Source organism: Mus caroli, unplaced genomic scaffold (genome assembly GCF_978045245.1).
Source record: "Mus caroli unplaced genomic scaffold, Mus_caroli_1 scaffold_3, whole genome shotgun sequence".
NCBI lineage: Eukaryota > Metazoa > Chordata > Mammalia > Rodentia > Muridae > Mus > Mus caroli.
In genome coordinates, this window is record NW_028227258.1 from 73,477,691 (window position 1) to 73,498,448 (window position 20,758).

Consider the following 20,758-nt stretch of genomic DNA (forward strand, 5'->3'; position numbering starts at 1 on the left):
CCCAACCCTAAAGCCACATAGAGCTGGAAGGAGAAAATCAATCCCATAGAGTTGTTCTCTGGCCTACACATGAGAATGATCTTTTTTTTTTTTTTTTAAAGATTTATTTATTTATTATATGTAAGTACACTGTAGCTGTCTTCAGACACTCCAGAAGAGGGCGCCAGATCTCGTTGCGGATGGTTGTGAGCCACCATGTGGTTGCTGGGATTTGAACTCTGGACCTTCGGAAGAGCAGTCGGGTGCTCTTACCCACTGAGCCATCTCACCAGCCCGAGAATGATCTTGATGGAGGTAAACTTCTTGGTCTGATGTAGGCTAGAAACTGCTGTAAATCATCCCAAGACAGCAAACCTCAATCAATTCTGCTCCATCCAAAGTCCTTTGTGAATGGTAGGGAGAGGGGGCATCCTATCTGCAGGCTCACCAACCTCCCAGCACTCGACAGGACCTGGGGGTTCCCAGGCTCCCCGCGTGGTTATCGGAATAGTTTCATTCTTGTTCAGCAGTAGAGGCCTCATTGTTTCAGAACAAATGGGGTATCCCCATCCTACCCCAGATCTTGAAGGAGAGAAGGCGAGCCTCTCTGTCTCTCTTCCCCTGCAGGAGAACTGGTACCCGTAGGTGCACATATTGTGTGGCATTAGCTCCTGGATTTGTTCTGTGGCTTGGAGGGACACATACCTCAGTGCATGTGTGAAGGTCGGGGTACAATCTGTTGGAGTCAGTTCTCTCCACCATGTGGGTCTCAGGGGGGTCCCAGGGGTCCAACTCAAGGCCATAAGGTTTAGCATCCTGTGCCTTAATCGGCTGAGCTTTCTCTCTGTCTCCCTTGTGTGTGTGTGTGTCTTGGTTCTTGGTTAGGGTTTTACTGCTGTGAACAGACACCATGACCAAGGCAAGTCTTTTTTTTTTTTTTTTTTTTTTTTTTTTTTTGGTTTTTCGAGACAGGGTTTCTCTGTGTAGCCCTGGCTGTCCTGGCACTCACTTTGTAGACCAGGCTGGCCTCGAACTCAGAAATCCGCCTGCCTCTGCCTCCCGAGTGCTGGGATTAAAGGCGTGCGCCACCACGCCCGGCTCAAAGGCAAGTCTTATAAAGGACAACATTTAATTGCGGCTGGCTTACAGGTTCAGAGGTACACTATCGTCAAGGTGGCAGTATGGCAGCATGGTGCAGGAGGAGCTGAGAGTTCTACACTTTCATCTGAAGGCTGACTTCCATGCAGCTAGGGTGAGGGTCTTATAGTCCACACCCACAGTGACACACCTACTCCAAGGACACATCCCCTAATAGTGCCACTCCTTGGGCCAAGCACATACAAACCATCAACAGTGTGTGTGTGTGCCTGCCTGCCTGCCTGCCTGTCTGTCTGTCTGTCTGTCTGTCTGTGAACCTTCCCGTGGTCCTCTTGCCTCAGGTTCCTGAGTACTGGGATTACAAGCTTGAACCTGGTTAAATCTTTGTTTCATTTTATCATTATTTTCTGTTAGTACATGATAAGGGCATGCTCCAGTGCAGGTGTGTCTGTTTATTTAATGGCAACTGGGGCCTATAAAGACAGAACAAAAATGTCAAGATCATAGAGAATGGGAAATGAACTAGATTCTTTTTTTTTTTTTTTTTTTTTGGTTTTTCGAGACAGGGTTTCTCTGTATAGTTCTGGCTGTCCTGGAACTCACTCTGTAGACCAGGCTGGCCTCAAACTCAGAAATCTGCCTGCCTCTGCCTCCCAAGTGCTGGGATTAAAGGTGTGCACCACCACTGCCCAACTATGAACTAAATTCTTGATGGGAGCAAGTACTTGAAAGCTGGAAGGCTGTCATGGAGGGCAGGTCTCCCCCAGTGAACCAGGAGACTCCTTTCATGAGTACAAAGGTGAACCAAGTGTCCTTTTAGAGTGCCAAAGGTATATGAACTTCACCGAGCTCTACAAAGTCAGTCCTCCCTGGAGATGGCTGGGAAGTGGGTGGCAGGTGCCTGCAGACCTCAGGGGTGCCCCAAGGCTTCGGAAGTGAGCACTAATTAATACTGGCTTCCCTAATTGGACCTAATGGACTTCTTGTGATGGGCAATTAGGAGGTTACATCAATTAGCAGTGAGAGGTGACAATCAGCCCTCCTCCCCTGGATAGGGCCCTTTAGGAAGACAGAGCAGTGAGAAGAAGCCTGCCCCCAGGAGAGGTGGTCCCACGGCCTGGTCCTACCCATGATGCCCTGGAGCTGGCTGCTCTCTGATTTCACTCACTCACATTCACTCGGATTTGACTGCTCAGAGGAGCCCAGGCTCTGGTCCAGTTCCACCTCTGGTCTCACATGGTGGCTCACAACCACGTGTAATGAGATCTGACGCCCTCTTCTGATGTGTCTGAAGACAGCAAAAGTGTACATATTTATAAAATAAAATCTTTGGGCCAGGATGAGCAGGGTCGACTAGAACAAGCAGAGGTTCTAAATTCAATTCCCAATAACCACATGAAGGCTCACAACCATCTGTACAGCAACAGCATACTCATATACATAAAATAAATAAATTTTTTTTTTTTTTGGTTTGTTGAGACAGGGTTTCTCTGTGTAGCCCTGGCTATCCTAGAACTCACTCTGTAGACCAGGCTAGCCTTGAACTCAGAAATCTGCCTGCCCTGCCTCCCAAGTGCTGGGATTAAAGGTACATGCCACCACTGCCCGGCTAAATAAATCTTTTTTTTTTTCTTTTGGTTTTTTGAGACAGGGTTTCTCTGTATAGCCCTGGCTGTCCTGGAACTCACTCTGTAGACCAGGCTGGCCTCGAACTCAGAAATCGGCCTTCCTCTGTCTCCCAAGTGCTGGGATTAAAGGTGTGTCACCATGTCCGGCATAAATCTTTTTTAAAAACAAACAAACAAAAAACAGGAATGTTGTGTAAAGTCTTCCAGCCTCACCTTAATTACTGAACCAAAATATACAAGTCCTTGACCATTGGAGGGCTTGTATGTGTGTGTGTGTGTGTGTGTGTGTGTGTGTGTGCATGCATGTGTGCGTGCATGCATGTGTGTGTGCATGCTTACATGCATTCATGTACAGTGAAGGATGGAGCCTCCAGCATGTAAGCCTGAACTTTACACTGAGCATTGCGTTGGTGGCTTCAAAGCCTCTTCCTCCCAAAGACAGGATCTCACGTTGGCCTCTATGGAGCTGAAGATGACCTTGAACTCCACCTCGTGAGTGCTGGGGTTACAGACGTGTACCACCACAAAAAGTTTACTTGGTGCCAGAAGTCGAAGCCAGGGCTTCATTATTCTATCAGCTGAATTTCATCCCCACACCCCAACTCCCTTCAAGCAATTGTGACGATCAGTGAAGGTTGAAAACACGGGATGGTCTAGAAGGATCCCCAAGCCTGGCGTAGCTCCTCTGCCTACAGTTGGGACAAGTGCTCATCACCACTTGCCTGGCCAGAAGCAGGTCCCTCTCCACTCACTCCGAGTCCTCCATAAAATGAGAACACTCCCTGTGTTATGCTCACTTCCCAAGGCTGCCCTGAGATGATGTTTTGCCAGCAGTAAGACTTGCTATAAAAGTAGGCAATTATATTGCTCATTCCCTGGATAAACATTTGCTAAGGGCCTAGCATTACATCCCATCTCCCTTACCCACCATGACTATGGAGCTGTAATGGTGGTGTATGCCTACAGAACACAGTCCTGAGTCATCAGACAAGCCGGGTTCTTGGGCCAACCTCTGGCTTGATTTGGATTTTGGCTCCTCCTGGGGATTGGAAGCAGCTAGAACAAGCCCTGACACAGAAGCGGCTCTTGTAACTGCTGCTATTGTGAGCACACCTGCATTGGGTGTGGAGGGAAGCCCAGGTGGGGTGTGCGGACAAAGCTCTGGAGGGGAACAGCAGTGAAGGCAGACAAAATGGGGTTGAAGCTAAAAGATGAAGAGCAGGGTGTGTGGCAGAAGGAAGGGGACATGCTGACACATTGAAAGGACACATCAAGGGGACCGGTTCCTGAAGATGCTGAGTTCAGATATGTTGGGGTCTTTCCATGCAACACACAGTAGGCCAGATTCTGGGGACAGGAGTGAGGCTCAGGTCTGTCCAGCCTCAGTCCTCAAGGAGGCACCCTAATAGGGGAAGGGGCATCAACAGGTAGCTTTACTACCCTGTGACGAGAAATGCTCAAAGCTTAATGGAGACTCTGAGCCTAGACTTCTGATACTTTTAGCTGAACCTCGATGATGGGTAAGAGTTGGGCTACAGCAGTTCTCAACATTCCTTGTGCTGTGGTGATCCCCAACCTTAAAATTATTTTCATTGCTACTCCATACCTGTAATTTTGCTGCTGTTATGAATCGTAATGTAAATATCTGCTATGCAGGATATCTGATATTCGACCCCTGTAAAAAGGTTGTTTGACCCCCCCAAAGGTCAAGACACACAGGGCACAGGGCGAGAACCACTGGTCTACGGGCAAAGCATGTGCTCTATCCTGAATGTCGGCTTAGATCAAAGCAAAAGAGGCTGGGATTGTTGGCATTGACAGGGCAAGTGTTGAGTCTAGTTGTGCAGGCAGAGCTTGGATCACAGAGGGCTTTGCAAGCCAGGTCGAGGAATTTGGACTTCCTCCCAAATACAGGGAGAATCTACTGTTGGTTTGAAGTCTTGTAGAAGCATGAATGAGTTTTTCTTTAGTAGATGCTCAAGGGAAAAGAAATAGGGCAGAAGCAAGGGTTGCGCGGCAGGAAGGGTACATCTTTTAGGGACGGCCAACGGCATCAAAGTCAGGGAGCTAAAGGGGGTGCTCAGGTGGAGAAAAAGGTTAGAGGAAGAACCTATGGCTTGGGGCTCCTTGGCCCAGAGAGATGGTGAGAATGAGGCTGAGAGCTGAGTGGGATCAGGGTGTCATGGGGACACATAAAGGACAACATCTGGATCAGGACGAGGAGTAGCACATGCCTGTAATGCCAGCTCCTGGGAGGATGAAGTAAGAACTGCCACAAGTCTGGGACTAGCCTGGGCTATACACTCCGTCTGAAGTCAGGAATGGTGACACGTGTCTGTGACCACAGCACTTGAAAGGGAGAGGCAGGAAGGAGTTGGGGCAGGAAGGGCAGGGTTCACTATTGTCTTTAACTACGCAGCAAGTTCAAGGCCATCTTGAGGTACAGAGTCTATGTCTCAAAACAAAACAAATATGAGATGTGGAGAGTGGCACGCACCTCCCAGATACCAGGATTCTGCAGGTGGAGTCAGCTAGAGCTCTGTGAGTTCAAGGCTAGTCTGGTCTGAATAGTGAACTCTTGGATAGTCAGGGCAACCAAACAAAAACCACACCTGAGGCCCTGAGCGCCATCTCAGGGCACAATACAATATGAATTTATGTAGCACAAATACAATATGAATTTATGTAGGACGCTGAGGTGGGGAAAGTCCGAGGCCTGGGAATCCATGGGGCCGATCTCTGAGCATTTCAAAGAGGGGAAGGGCACTGGGTTCTGGGCATTGGCCAAGCCTCCCGTTTCCTTAGCCTCTTTGGGGGTGAGCAAGTCTGGGGATAATCTCTGCTCCCAACCTGTTGGGAGTGGGTTCTGAGGAGCAAGAGAGACCCTCCTGGGCTGGAGACACAGGGCAGTGGGGTGCTGTGGATATATTGTTGACCCACAAGGACACCAAGCTTCAGACCAGCCCTACCCTATCTGGAGACTGAAGAGTTCAGGCTTCCTGCTTGTCCTGCCGCTTGGCTTGCCATGTTGGCCCCTTGCTTAGCCAGTTGTCTTATGTATGGCTGAGGCCTTCAACTCTGTCCACCCTCTAGTCCGTAGTTCCACTCACGCCCTGGCAATCCCAAGGCCTCCCACAGTGGCCGGTTGCCACACCCTGGCCTGCCAGCCTAGGACACACCTCCACTTCAGCCCCTCTTCAGGCGCCTCTCAGACGCCTACAGGCAACCCTGTGCCCTCCCTCTTCAGACTTTGGTTCCTGTGAAAATGAACCATGAATTTAACTCTTGGGAGAGAAATCATAGAAACCAGGAAAGGGGACCCCTGGGGAGGGGTTAGTGAGTCACGTCTTTATGGGCATTTTTCAGATTTTCCAATGGGAGTTTGGAGAACAACGGCCTTTTGGTTGCCAACTTGGATTTGCCTTTCAGCCATGTTGCTGCCTCAGCGGCCTCCCCCTCCTCCTCTCCCTCCTCCTCCTCTTCTCTCCACATCCCTTTCTCTTTCTCTCTCCAGGATCTGACTCTAGCTTTAGCTGGCTCAGAGCTTAAGGCCTGAAGCTGCATGACCCTGAGCTACAGTGATCTGGTCTCTGGGTGCTGGGTTTAGCAGAGCGCTCCACCAAGCCCCACCCATGCTGGATTTCCACAGGCTTAATTCTAACTACTTGTCTATACCTACTTCTAAGTTCTCCTTTGGTGTCTGGGATCCTCTCTTTTCCCTCCCATTGTAGACTTGTGCAAAGGGACTTTTGGGAAGTTCCTCCTGTGGTCTAGTTTTTGTCTCTCCTCAGCAGATTACCCATCTTGTCTCTGCTTCTGGGTAGACACATGGGGATAGAAAGTAGAGTTGGGGATTTTACCCCTGGGGTTACTCTGTCCAAATCTCCAAACCTTAAAGACAACCATGTCTTAGCCTCAGGAGTTCCCCCCCGCCCCCCACCTTCCTGCCAACCCTTCCTGCCCTGTCTGTGGAGGGCCAGGTACGGAGGAGGGTGAGATCAGGCTGCGGCTTCAAGAAGCTTTGCAGAACAGGGGCCTCACATTGAGGAAGTATGCAGAGAAGAGAGTCTGCAGCAGGTCCCTTGGGTCCTGGGCCCCATAGCTCTCAACATACCCTGTGCTAGCGCCTAGCCTAGTGCCACAGCCTCTGGAAGAGGATTTCAGCATCCAGTTCAGCTGGTGAAATGGGGAGGGGCACCTGAGGAGAGCGAGAAGATGGTGCTTTTCTCAAGAAGGTTCGGGAAGGCAGCTCCTGCCCCTAGTCCAGCACGGTCTGCAGACCCTGAGCCACTTGACTGTCCTTAGATGCTTCCTCAGGGGTCCTAGACTAGCTGTCAGTCATCTCCCAGCCCGCCCTGCCCCCCACCCCCAGCATCTGACTAATTCTTCCCAGCTTGTATGGCACATCCTGCCCCTGCTGTACCCATGCCAGCGACAGGCCACATCACATGGACTACATCTGGCTCCATTGGACACACCCTTCCTCCACTCTTCCTCCCCTTTTTCTCCCCTCTTTCCCAGGGCCAGAACTTCTCAGACACCCGCCCCCACCACCTAGGCTCTAATGGCACGCTCTCCCTCCTCCTGCCCAGACATCATCTTGACTTCCCCTCAGCGCGCCTTCCCTCACTCAGTCCCTGCCTCCTGGCAGCCCACTCCCCCCTTGAGAAGGGGGCACTCATTACACAGCTTCTGCTCCCCAGAGCTATCTGGAGCGCAGGGAAAGCCTGCAATTAAAATTCCCCCTTGTTCAGCTAGCTCTCCTGCCTGTTGCCAGCTGATATATGGTGCACAGGGGCAGAGTTGAGCCTCCAGGACTCAGGTGAGGGCCAGAGCGAAGTCTAAGGCTCACCTTCCAAGCCTAGTTGTTTTTTTTTTTTTTCAAGGAGGGTTGGGGCGGAGCCTGGAAGAGCCTCCAGCTATTGGCCTCCATCCTCCTTCCTGCCTGCCTAGCAACTGTTGTCATCGGGTAAATATTTGCCCCACCAAGATCTGGGACTGATGTACTGGAGTCTGCCAGAGTAGTTGTCCCTCTCCTCAATTCTGTCTACCCAGCTCTCCACTTCAGAGTCTGGGCCTGCACTGCAGATGTGGGCCAGGCCCTCCATCACGGCAGAATTCCCCACAGCCTTCTCTTTCCTTCCTCTGGCCATTCTTTCCCTCTTCCCTATGCTCAACTCTCGCTGATTCACCCTCTACTTCCTGACCCATCAGAGACTCTCAGAGACCGAGTAAGGGCTTAGCCCAAGTCAGAGGGTTCTCTTCCCCTGCATATCTCTCTCTCTCTCTCTCTCTCTCTCTCTCTCTCTCTCTCTCTCTCTCCTTCTGACTGTGGATCCTTTGACAGTGTTGGTGATTGCTGGGTCTTGGGATTCTATCCTCCAACAGGAGGTGTGTGTGTCCTGCATCGAAATGTCCCTCATTCCAGTAAACTCCTGGGAAAGAAAAGAGGCACTGAGCCCCATATAAGCCAGGCGTTCCCCCATTAGGAAGCCAGCTCCATATTTTACCTCCTCTGAGGTAGGCTTGAGGGAATCACAGGAAAGAAGCCACCCTAAACCTCCCTGAACCTGGGGGTCACATCTACCGAGAGAGCCAATTTTCACCCGTGACCTGACTCTCCAGTCAGGGTCTGAACTTCTGCAGTTCCGTTTTTTCTCTTTATCTGCCACTTCAGGCCAAAGTGCTTAAGGGTACCTTGTGAATTCTGAGCTTCCCAGACTTAAATGGCCAGTGGGTATCCCTCCGGGGCAGGCATTGGGCTGGGTTAGGGACGGTGGACAGGGTAATCTGGCCAACTGCACTAGTGAAGGTCCAGAAAGGAAGGCTTTGCAGCAAGACACCTGGGCTCCTCCCACGCTGAAGCTTGCTGGCTTCTAGGAGTGACTGTTGCTCAAACAATCGGCCCCCATCCCCCCACCTCAACCAGCTGATCTCACAGGGACCTAGTGCCCTCTCCCACTTGGCAACCCCTCTTCCCTACTCCTTCATGAAATCTCCCTTGCACTCCCTTATCCTCAAAAGACTTCCTCTTTCACTTCCCCAGGAGAGGGCAGTGGAGGCAGACCTAGGGAGTCTGGGGGCTGGACACAGTTGCAGAGGATACCCCGAAACTTAGAATACAAAACATCAGCCTCGGGGTCACCCAGGCCCTTCTAAGTTAGCCTTCTCAGAGAAGCCTGCCCATGTGGTCAGATGTCAGAGTGAAACTCAAGACCATATACAGTTGCAGGGCAGTGGTGGCTCATGTCTTTAATCCCAGCATTTGGGAGGCAGAGGCAGGCGGATTTCTGAGTTTCAAGACAGCCTGGTCTACAGAGTGAGTTCCAGGACAGCCAGGGCTACACAGAGAAACCCTGTTCTCGAAAAACCAAAAAAAAAAAAAAAAAAGATTGATGTATTTTATGTGTAGGAGTGGTTTGCCTGCTCGTGGGTGTCTGATACAAGTGGAGACCAGATGAAGGCTTCAGATCTCCTAGAACTAGAGCTAATGGATAATGGATGGCTGTGAGCTACCACATGGGTGCTGGGAATCAAACCCAGGACCTCTGCAAGAGCAACCATTGCTCTTAACTGCTGAGCCATCTCTCCAGCCAGCCCCAAACACATGCACGCGCACACACACCTTAAAATCAAAACCACAAAGCAGGATCTCACACATGTAATCCAAGATGATTTCATCTGGACATGGGGCTGTGCACAGCCTTCAACATCAGTTTTTCCGTCCTCCCTCAGCCTCCGGACTGCTGGAATGTGCCACCATGCCAGGCTTTGGTTGTCTGTCTGTCTGTTTTTGTTTTGTTTTTTGAGATAGTCTCACTGTTTAACTAGCCCAGGCTGGCCTCGACCTGGAGAGCGCTGGATTAGAGGGTGTGCCCCACGTTGTATTTATTTAATTCTACTTTTCAGTTTTGTCTGTATAGCCCTGGCTGTCCTGGAACTGTAGACCAGGCTGGCCTTGAGCTCAGAGATCCATCAGATTCTGCCTCCAGAGTGCTGGGATTAACGGCATGTGCCACCATGCCACGGCTTCGGGCTGGATTTCTAAGTAAAAAGGACCTCTCTTACTACAAAACTGTGTGCTTTAGCTAATTAATCAGCCACCCCAAGATTAGTGATAAACGTTCCTTTTCAGGGGAAACCCCTCAGTCGTGAGCAGAACAGAACAATGGTCCACCCTCGTTCCAGGCCTCACAAACATTTCGGTCACCTAGACAAGGATTCCCTGTCCCCGCCCCCACTTGACTTCCTGGAAATGTTGGGGGTTGCGGTGAACCGACCCTTTTCTCCTGCTGGCATCCTGCAGTTGTGGCGCTTCTGTTTGTTGCCTTGGCAACAGGGAAAGGAAACCCCCATTTAGGAGGCCGGGGAGGCCCCAGCAACCACACACACAGATACACACAGGCTCACATGCGGCCGCCCACACGCAATAGCGTGCGTCACTCGCCTTCTGTACTGCAGCCGCAGGCTGTGGAGGGAGCGGCCGGTCGGGGAGCAGCCGGAATGCCCGCCCCGATCCAGTCCCTGGAGGAAGGACAACCACGTGCCCCGCCCCCGTCCTGCCCTTTCCGTTCAGATGCCCACCCCTCCTCCACCACCATCACCTGCCCTCCCCTCTCCGCAAGCTGGTGGAGAGGAAAGCTGGAGCTGAGGAAGGCCTTCAGCCCCGAGCCTGATCTTTATTTTGATCTAGTCTGGTGTGTATTGTAGAGTGGTGAGTGCTGACATAGTCTAGGGAGCTCGAGGCACCCAAGTGGAGGGAGGGGAAGGTGATTTAGAACGCTGAGATGGAGCGCCTCCTAGATAGAGCCAGTTCCTGCGCACACTACAATTTGCTGTTGGGTTGGGTTCCTGTCTAGTGTTTAGGGCTTTCTTATGTCACCTGTCAGCTATGTGGCCTTGAGCAAATCAGTTAACCTGGCCAAGCCTCCCATTCTTTTATCTGTAATATGGGGATAATGGTAGTTGCTTGTGCTCCTCTGATTTTTGATTGTGAAAGGGTTGCCCTGCCCAGGTGTGAGTGTGAGTGCGAGTGGATTGGCCCCTCTCCTCCTGCTGCACCTACCCTCCTGGCTGGAGCAGTGAGATCAGCTGCCTCCAATTTCATAGGAAGGGCAATAGGGCAATGACGGGGGGTGGGGGGTGGGGGGGGCAGCTGGCTCCTCTCTGCTAGGGGCCAGTGGTATAGGACCAGAGCCTATCTGGGGGGGTCTGGCCCACCCCATCTGTCTTTTGATCCTCGGCGCTCAGATGCCAACTTTTTTTTTTTTCTCTGTGTGTGTGTGTCTGTGTCTCCTCCCACCCCCCAACCCCTCTCTCTCTGTTTTCCAGACAGTTTTTTTTTTTTTTCTTTGTAGACCAGGCTGGCCTCGAACTCAGAGATCTTCCTGCCTCTGCCTCCAGAGTACTGGAATTAAAGGAGTTAGCCACCATTCTGTCAGGAGGTTGTATTAAAAAAAAAAAAGTCAGAAAAGCATCTGGCACTCCGACTCAGGAGGCAGAGGCAGGCAGATCTCTGAGTTCGAGGCCAGCCTGGTCTACAGCCAGGGCTACACAGAGAAACCCTGTCTGAAAAGACAAAACAACAACAAAAAGATAGTCGTACTTAGTTTGTGTTGGCCTCAAACAGTTTATGCAGCCACAGATGGCTTTGAATTGATCTTTCTGCTTTCACCTCCCAGATACCAGGATTTCGAACCTGTGCTGGGCGACAGCCGCTCATTTCGAAGATAGGAAAACCTTTATTCCTCAGTGGTATGTTCCTTAACAGACAGGCACAAGGAATTACTGGAAAGGGATTCCAAATGTCCAGGCAACTAGTGAGGTTTCTGTCTCTGTTGCATAGTATATTGGAGAGTTTTGATGAGACTTCATTTAGATTAGAGGTCTGCAAGCTTCACAAATAGTTGTCAATCACTTGTAAGGACCATCCTTGCCCTGGCCCACCTCCACCCCAGTCGGCTAGGAGTTTGCATCACTCTTGAGACCCAGTGGGAACTTTGTTTTTTTTCCAGCCATTTTTCACAGCCTCTCAGAGTTTGGGGTTTCTGGCATACCAAGTATAGATAATATGCCTTTCTCACGGTGAAGATTAAACAGATGCACCTCCACGTGGCCCCAGCCCTGTCCCTGCCACGTGCAGCCTCTAATAGAATGGGCGAGATCTCCCACTGTAGGGGCAATAACGATGACCTTGCACACCTGATGGCCTCACCTCAGCAGTGTTTGGTCACAGACCCTGTGATCCGAGGAGGAATGACTCAAGGCCAGCCCTCAGGAACTCACTCTGAAGGGATTCCTAAGCCCTTCCCACCCTGTGAGGGAGCAAAACTGCCTCTCCAGTGGTCTGACTCCTCTCTCTCCTCCTACCCAGGATCACAGATAGCCAAATGCTAACATCTCAGCCTTTACAGCCAGACGAACCTGTATTAGAATTCCAGTTTTGCTACTAACCATATACATCAGACAAGTGATTCTTAGATGGGCGATGGTGATGTGTCCTCCCCTAGGGACATTTGGCAGTGTCTGAAGATGTTTTCTGATTGTCCTAACTGGGGACAGAAGTGCTCTTGGCTTCTGTCAGTAAGTTAGATTCTGAGATGCTGCAAACATCTCACTCAGCATAGCCTCTCCCATGAGAGTGAATTATCTGGCTGGAAACAGCTATGGTGCCAAGGTTGGCAAGTCCTATGTCACACAGATAACTTAGATCCCTGGGCTTCATTCTTTTTTTTTTTTTTTTTTCCAGTTTTTCGAGACAGGGTTTCTCTGTATAGCCCTGGCTGTCCTGGAACTCACTCTGTAGACCAGGCTGGCCTCAAACTCAGAAATCTGCCTGCCTCTGCCTCCCAAGTGCTGGGATCAAAGGCGTGTGCCACCACGCCCGGCCCTGGGCTTCATTCTTAACTGCAAAACAGAATGATGTATGCTTTGTGAGCCATTGAAGACACAGAAATACCTGGTACCCAGGAGTAGGAGGCATCCATAAACACTCCCTACATTAGTTATTATTAGCATGCCTGTGGTCCTCTGCTGAGCCCATTCCACCCATCTGGGCATAGCTCTTGCTAAGGCCAGTGTCTCTTTATTATTGTTGTTTGTTTGTTTTGAGATAGGGTCTCACTACATACCCTTGGCTGGCTGTAAACTCAAGATGTCCACCCATCTCTGCCTCCTGAATGTCATACTCCTGCCCCGATACTTGCTTTCCATCTTCTCCTCTCTGCTGCAGGCCCTGCAGAGCTGAGCAGCTCTAGCCCTCCCCTTAGGCTCAGCATCAGGTCTCACCTCCACCTCCCATTTCTCCCGTCAGTCCCCTCCATTCACACCTTCCCCAGGGCCAGGCCACAGCTTCTGCTGCTTCTCAGTTTGGACCTCTGCACAAAGTTACCCTGGCACAGGTCTAGTCCCTGCACCTCCCACACGGGCACTGGCAGAGGTGGTAAAGTGTGCCCTGGGTGTGGACAAGGCTGAGTATCTGAGCTGACTTCCTGCTGCCTCCTTGGTGTCTGATTAGGGCAATGGCCGACTGACATGAAGAATAGGAAGCAGATTTCCAACCCATGCAGTTATTTTGTGGTCCTCGGGACACACAAGTGTAAAGATGATAGAGGGGCTAGCTAGATGACAAGTAAAGGTCACAGCTCAACAAGCTTGGTGACCTGAGCTCAGTTCCCAGAACACACATGTGGGCAGAAGAGAACCTACTCCACAAAGTCATGCTTTGACTTTCTGCGTGGAACCTACTCCACAAAGTCATGCTTTGACTTTCTGCGTGGAATGTGTGCCCATATATGCATAGTGCTCACACACACACACACACACACACACTTAATTATAAAACAAATTATAGGAGCTGTGTGTGCTGGGACATGCCTTTAATCCCAGCACTCAGCAGGCAGGCAGATCTCAGAATTATAAAACAGGCACTGGGATGTGGCTCCATTGGCTGGGTACTTGCCTCCCATGCACAAACCCTGGGTTCAATCTCCAACATTGTACAGGCCAGGCATGGTAGCATACACTTGGAAAGTAGAGGCAGGAGGATCAGAAGTTCAAGTCCATGTACATGTGTATGTATATGCGTGTCTGTTTACCTGTCTGTGCACATGTATGTGTGTGTGTGTGTCTGTCAATGCACATGTATGGGTATTTGTGTGTGTCTTAGCACATGTGTGCTTATGTGTGTGCATGTGTGTGTCTGCAGACACGTCTTGCACGTGTGTGTGGGTATGTGTGTCTTGCACATGTGTGTGGTGCTAAGGAATGAGTCACAGGCCTTCCCCATGTTACACAATGCTCTACTGCTAAGCTATACTTCCAGCCCAGTCCATTCTGTTTTATTTATTTATTTTGAGGCAAGATCTCACTGTGTAGCCCAGGCTGACCTTGAACTCACAATGTAGAACAAACTAGCCTTGTACTCACCTCCTGCCTCTTTTTTTTTTAAAAAATATTTATTTATTATTATACATATGACTTCAGATACCCCAGAAGAGGGTGTCAGATTTCATTATGGATGGTTGTGAGCCACCATGTAGTTGCTGGGATTTGAACTCAGAACCTTTGAAAGAGTAGTCAGTGCTCTTACCCTCTGAGCCATCTCGCCAGTCCCTGCCTCTGCCTCTTAAGTGCTGGGATTAAAGGTATGTACCACCACACTTGGCTCCCCAGTTCATTTTGTCAGTGTTTTATTCATTATTGTATCCCTAGTGCCTAGAAAAGAACATGGCACACAATAGGTTCTCAATAAATATTTGTTCGAACAAGTACATTCTCCATCTCTGCTGGAGGCACATCTGTCACAGCCCTGAGCTGGCCTTTAGCAGGGAACTTTCTGTACAGTGTGTGTTACCTACTGTCAGAACTTCCTCGTACAGGTGGAGGAAACTGAGCCCCTAAGACATGAGGTAACCCACCCAAGAGTGACAGGCCAGATGCATTTCTTCCTTAAAGGGCACAGAGTGGTACCTGGTGTGTAACAGATACCCAAGGCTCAGTCCCTCATGCTCCTCCCTCATAGCACTCTCAGGAGGAGGAGTCAGAGGCGGCCAGGCACACAGAGCAGCGCCCTCTGGTCCTGATGGCAAGCACCAAATAACCCCTCTAACTCCATGTTGGATTTCAAGAAGCTCCGGCTCCCAGACTTCTGGGTTCCATGTGGAACTCATTATCCAGTTTTGTGTTCCAGGCTGCTCTTTAATATACATTCTTCTCGGTTTGGACCCTCCCCACCCTTCTCTGCCAGTGGGAAGAGGCTCTTGTGACACCAAGCAGGGGAGTGCGGCTCTGCGGCTTGCTTTGCAGAACTCCACGCCCTGGGAGCCCAGTCCCCATGTCTTTGTCTGCCACTTTGCTCATGTGACAGTTGACCAGGGAAGGCAGGTGCAGACTTCATGTCACAACAAGGAGAGGCATGGTTGAGAGCTGCTCATCTTCCGTCATGCCTGGCCTCTCCTGCTCTCTCCTGAAGCTCCTGGCATTGGTTTGTGCTTTCACAGAGGAAGGCAGACACTGGTCTTTGGGACACAGAATTAGGGATTAGGGTGGAAGGACTCCCTCTGAAGGTCAGGTTTAGGATTGAGGCCATCTTGATTGTAGGGGTGACACAGATACTTTGCTAAGAGCTCAGTGCAGTTTGGGATGAAAGCCCTCCTTCATACCTTCTCCACAAAATGGGGGCGGGTAGGATAAAAAGGGTTAAATGTGGTTTTGCTACTGAAGCCAGGAAGAGAAGCCAGGCCAGGGAGGGATGGGGGGGGGGTGAGTAGGAAGGGCTGAGACAGCGGGAACAGGGAACAGCATGAGCCCCACTGCTCACGTTCCACCAGTTCACCCACCCGCCTCTGCTTCTTGGTTAAGAAGTAGGAGAGGGAGAAGCAGAAGAAACGGTTTTTGCTGTTGTTTTGTCTGGGAAGTTGAATGGCAGCCACACAGCCCGAGGGACTACAGGGAAAGGAAGCCATGTCCTAGGTTCCCTCCCCTAAATGCATCCTGGGTCCTCACCACACTGGAGTCACCCTCACAGAAATAAGAACTCTCCTAGAACCCAGTGCAGTGGCACGTGCCTTTGATTCCAGCACTCTGGGGGCAGAGGCAGGCAAATCTTTGAGTTCAAGGCTGGCCTGGTGTACAAAATGTGTTCTAGGACAGCCAGGAGTACATAGAGAAACTCTTGTCTTGAAAAAACAAAGCGCCGGGCGTGGTGGCCAAACCTTTAATCCCAGCACTCAGGAGGCAGAGGCAGGTGGATTTCTGAGTTCAAGGCCAGCCTGGTCTACAAAGTGAGTTCCAGGACAGCCAGGGCTATACAGAGAAATCCTGTCTCGAAAAACCAAAAAAGAAAAAACAAAACCAAAAAAAAAAAAAAAAAAAAAAAACCCAACAACAAAAAAACAAAGCAGCAGCAACAAAAAAATCTCTTAGAGTCCCAACTCAAGCCCACTGCCTGGACCTGCAGGACCTGCAGGAACTGCAAGCTAATCAGCACCCTGAGAGCCTCACAGAATGGACAGGGGAAGGCACATGGCAAAAGGGGAAGGAACATGGCAGAAGGGGATGCCAGGACCAGTACGGCTTAGACTTAGGCTAGGGTTATAGGAGAGGACTAGACAGCTGATCTGGAGTCTTTGATGGAGGCAGGAGACCCCGGGACATGGAACCAGGGGACCAGGTTACTGTATTGGGAGATCATCTAGTCAGGGCCCACCCAGAACTGGCTAGACAGGCATGCAGTTGCTGAGGAGGGGGTAGCTTTGCTGTTCTTACTCTCACTGTTTAGGATGGAACCAGGATGGAGACCCTGCATTAACAACCCTCTGACCCTGTTCCTCTTTTCAGGCCCTTCTCGCAGCCACAAAAATCTGGAACCTGGTGTCCTGGCCATGTGCTGAATGCACGCACAGCTCTGGTATCTGTTTTAAATTATCCATTAAAATAAGTACAGTCCTGGAAATAAAAAATAAGTACAGTCTTGGACTTGGTTGGGTGGAGTGAGCTGAAGAAAGGGGCTGAAACGAGGGATTTCAGCAGCCCCTTTTTCCAGCTGTCTAGGTCCAAATGAAAGGGGAGGGGGGATGGGTGGGGCCAACTCCTGGCTTCTATTCTTGGCCTTCTCTTGGGGACTGAGGCTTATTTCTTAGATCTAAAACCCAATGTTTGGTTTTAAAGCCAAAAATACAAGGGAAGTACATAGGTTTGGGTTTTTTTGTTTTTTTTCCGAGGTCCTTGATCTTTGCCCCCAAATTTGAGGGCATAAAGTAATTCCTCAGTTACCTAAAAACACAGCCATTCCTTTGCCATTCCACTCTCCTGGATGGGCCGCTTCTGTGCGCGGGGGAGAGGTGACTCACTATTACTACTGAGGAAAGGGGAGCCAGTGGTGGAAGCGGGGTGAGTCACTGATGGGCAGCAGCTTCAGCCCTCCCCCAACTTCCTTGGCTCTCTGGGGATGCCTGATCCTCTCCCTCACTTTGCACCTACTTCCCCTGGTCCCTCACCACTACCCTTTGCCCACCTACTCAAATTCTTTGGCTCTGCTCTTTACCCCAGAAGGCCAAAGGCAAGTTTAGAGTTGAGTAGGCAGGAACCAACATTGTGAAGCCCCAGGCCAGAAAGGGGTGTTCTGCAGAGTGAGGGTTGGCATGCTGGCTCCTCCTCACCATACCTGCCCCCGCCCCTTTGGGTACAGGATGGCTCCTTTAAGAGCAGTGGATCCACCCCCTGTAGAGGAGGGCCTATTAGAGCCTCTGCCTGGCTGTCAGTGACTCAGTGTTCGCGGGAACGCTGCCTCAGCCTCAACACCAGCCAACCCAGATCCCGAGGTGCGCCAGCGCCCAGCCCAGATCTCCACGCCTGCCAGGAGCGAGCTTCGCCGGCTCGCTGTCCCCCTGAGCAGCCTCTGTCCTTCTGTCCAAGTCCCGCGCCCTTCTCGGGACCCCTGCCCAGCGGGCAGCACTGTCACCCTGCCGGCCATGGAGACCCCGTCACAGCGGCGCGCCACCCGCAGTGGGGCGCAGGCCAGCTCTACCCCACTGTCGCCCACTCGGATCACCCGGCTGCAGGAGAAGGAGGACCTGCAGGAGCTCAATGACCGCCTGGCGGTGTACATCGATCGCGTGCGTTCCCTGGAGACCGAGAATGCGGGGCTGCGCCTTCGCATCACTGAGTCTGAAGAGGTGGTCAGCCGAGAGGTGTCCGGCATCAAGGCGGCCTACGAGGCCGAGCTGGGGGATGCCCGCAAGACCCTCGATTCTGTGGCCAAGGAGCGCGCCCGCCTCCAGCTGGAGCTGAGCAAAGTGCGTGAGGAGTTCAAGGAGCTGAAGGCTCGGTGAGTGAGGCCCGGCCGGCCGGCACCAGGGAGGCAGCAGTCGCCTGTAACTGGCCATCTAGTCCCCTCCCTCCCCGGAACTGCCTCCCGTGGGTGACTGGCAGTGCCAAGGGTAATAGTCATGATAGGACATAGAAGGGAGGGGGTCTCTGTGAGAGGGTGGGGGATATAAAGAGTGGTGGGGGCATTGAGACCAAGTAGCGTTGGCGACAGGGCCTTACGCTGTCAAGGTGGGATTTTTCAGTCATTTGGAGCCTGGGGGATGGGCTTGAGGAAGGTAGAACAGGCTCTACCAGGTCTTGGAACTCCCGAACGCCGCCCGGGACACATCAGAATGGGTGAAAGGGTTTTATTAGAACTTTCTTGGTAGGTTTGGCACTTTGCCAATCTTGCCCAACGTGGCTCTGAACACATGATGTCCACTAAGACATAGCGCCCACACTGACATTTGTCCAGTGGTACTGTAGCGGAGTTACCAAGACTGCATAGCCCCTTTCTCTCATGGCTGTGTAAGCACGGCCTTCTCCTGGTTCTTTCTAGGAGCTGGGAATGTCTGGGGCTTTTCCTAGACTCTCAGGCCCACCAGAAGCACACCAGGAGATCTGCTCCCCCGCAGCTCCCACAGCCCTTGGCCTGCCTGGGCGAGGAATGCAAGGGAGGGTGGGGAGGGAGACCGGGCACAGAAGCTAATGGCTCTGGAAATTCTGTTATGCCTGAGTCTGGGACACCCCAGTCTGGGCCCTCTCTGTTTGGTGACTTAAGGGTTTTGGAAGCTCTGTCCTTTCCTTGCTCAGCCAGCGAGCCACTTTCATTTTCCTAGTTAAGCCAGACTTTACTCTGGCCCATCCTCTGAACTGTTGATGTCTTGATCTTATTAAACCTCTGGAATACAATGACATTTTTTGAAATGCAGCCGTTAGGGAGCCTCAGGCCACTCCCATTGCACCCATCCCTACCCCACCCTACCCCACCCTACTTGGCTCCACCTACTTTCTAAAAAGGCTTTCCAAAGCCTGGAAGTTTGGGCTTTTGCTCCCGGTACTTCCATTTCACTCTGTGCTGTGGTCTTTCCTTCTATGTTGTAGACCTAAGCCAAAGAGCGTTGGACATTGGACGTGTGCACAGATACCTAAGGGGCTGGTAGCTTTGACTTTTCTTCCTCTTTTTCCTTCTTGCATTATCTTCTGACAAAACCCACTGTGTATCTGTGGTTGGTCATTCTATTCCTTACCAGATTCCAGCCCTAGGTGGTGAGTATGGCAAGCCCATTGCTTCAAGTGTGAGCAGAGGTCATGTGCACAGATGGGTCCAGCCTTTCTTTCTGCTAACAGGAATTAGCTGTCTTTTCATCCACTAGGGATATGAACACCTTATCAAGAAATACAGCCGGGCATGGTGGCGCACGCCTTTAATCCCAGCACTCGGGAGGCAGAGGCAGGCGGATTTCTGAGTTCGAGGCCAGCCTGGTCTACAAAGTGAGTGCCAGGACAGCCAGGGCTACACAGAGAAACCCTGTCTCGAAAAACCAAAAAAAAAAAAAGAAAGAAATACATGAGGCAAGTTAGAGTAGAGGAGTCCCAGTGAGTTAACTAGTTAGTGATCTAAACTAGTTAAGTCAGCCACCAAAGCTCTTGCAGATTCTGGTGCAGAACTTGTATAGTAGATGTGGGGACAGAGACAGTGGAATCTATAGCTTCTTGTTCATCTAGCCATGCCATTCTGTGTCTCCTGCCCCCAGTGCAGCTGTCCAGCCTGGGACACCAGGTGGTGTGTACACACATTGGGTAGGGGCTGGGTGATGTGTGGACTTTTTATATTTAGCCACCTGCCTCTATTCTCCACTGATCGTAACTGAGGAGGCTGGGCTTCCGGGAAGGGGGGTGGGTATACACACCTAGGTCCCTGCTGGTGGGGTGGAGCGGAGGCTAAGGAACTGAGATGGGTGCCTGCCCTTCTGTGTTCATCATAGAAAACCACGGCTGCTGCCTCATTTTATAGCTGTTGAGCTCAGGCTGAGTCGGAGAAATGCCCTGGAAATCTGGGAAGGATGAAAGGCACTGTCCAGTAGCCCCTCCCACCAGGGCCTGGGTGGGGAAAAGTGACCAGTTTAATGTTTAATTGGAGCTCAGAGTTCAGGGTCAGGCTTGGAGTTAGACAGAACTGTGAGACCCTGTGACAATCTGTGGCACAGCTCAACTTGGGTCTCTCAACTGCACCTACAGGCCTCTGCTTTTCAAGGTGGATTGTAAGTTCCAAGGAAGAGGTGGAGAAGAGGGGGGACAAAACAACTCTCTCCTTCCCTCTCTCCTCCTCTCCTCAGGAGGTTTAGACATCTAAGCCGGGAGAAGGGGACAGTTGGAAGCGAGGGAAGGCTCACCACAGGCTTAGGGCTGGGCAAGCCTTCCTCCAGCTAGACAGCTGCATGAATGACTCAGACGCCACCCCTCCTACCCTAGTGGTTTTATAAGAGACAACAGGAGACAGGGAGTATAGACTGTCTGCATGTCTGCATCTTCTATCTTCTCTCCACAGCATCCTGGGGTCCCTTTCCCGCCTCCCCTATGTTACCCATAAAACCTTCTTGATTGTCCCTTGCCTCCTTCCTTGGAATCTCTGATAGTAACTCTAGCACACAGGAAGCAGAGGCAGGAGAATCACCAGAAGTTCTGGTTAGGCTAGTCTAGCTTACAGAGTTAGTTCAGGCTATATTTATAGTAAGACCTCG

The 20,758-nt window shown here is 51.2% G+C and overlaps 1 protein-coding gene across 5 annotated transcripts in view; it reads left to right on the forward strand.

Moving 5' to 3' along the window:
• Nucleotides 1–10,297: 10,297 nt before the first annotated feature.
• Lmna (lamin A/C) overlaps nucleotides 10,298–20,758 on the forward strand; it is a 29,404-nt gene continuing 18,943 nt past the window's right edge. For 2 of the 5 annotated variants that reach the window (XM_021157127.3, XM_029475218.2), the window contains exons 1-3: nucleotides 10,298–10,402; nucleotides 16,545–16,614; nucleotides 16,928–18,033. In XM_021157127.3, coding sequence (XP_021012786.1) covers nucleotides 17,678–18,033 — 356 coding nt within the window. In that variant the 5' untranslated portion in view covers nucleotides 10,298–10,402; nucleotides 16,545–16,614; nucleotides 16,928–17,677. Of the gene's footprint in view, nucleotides 10,403–11,386; nucleotides 11,460–16,544; nucleotides 16,615–16,927; nucleotides 18,034–20,758 lie in introns of all 5 variants that reach the window. The other 3 variants (XM_029475220.2, XM_029475219.2, XM_029475221.2) reach the window with 3 other exon arrangements.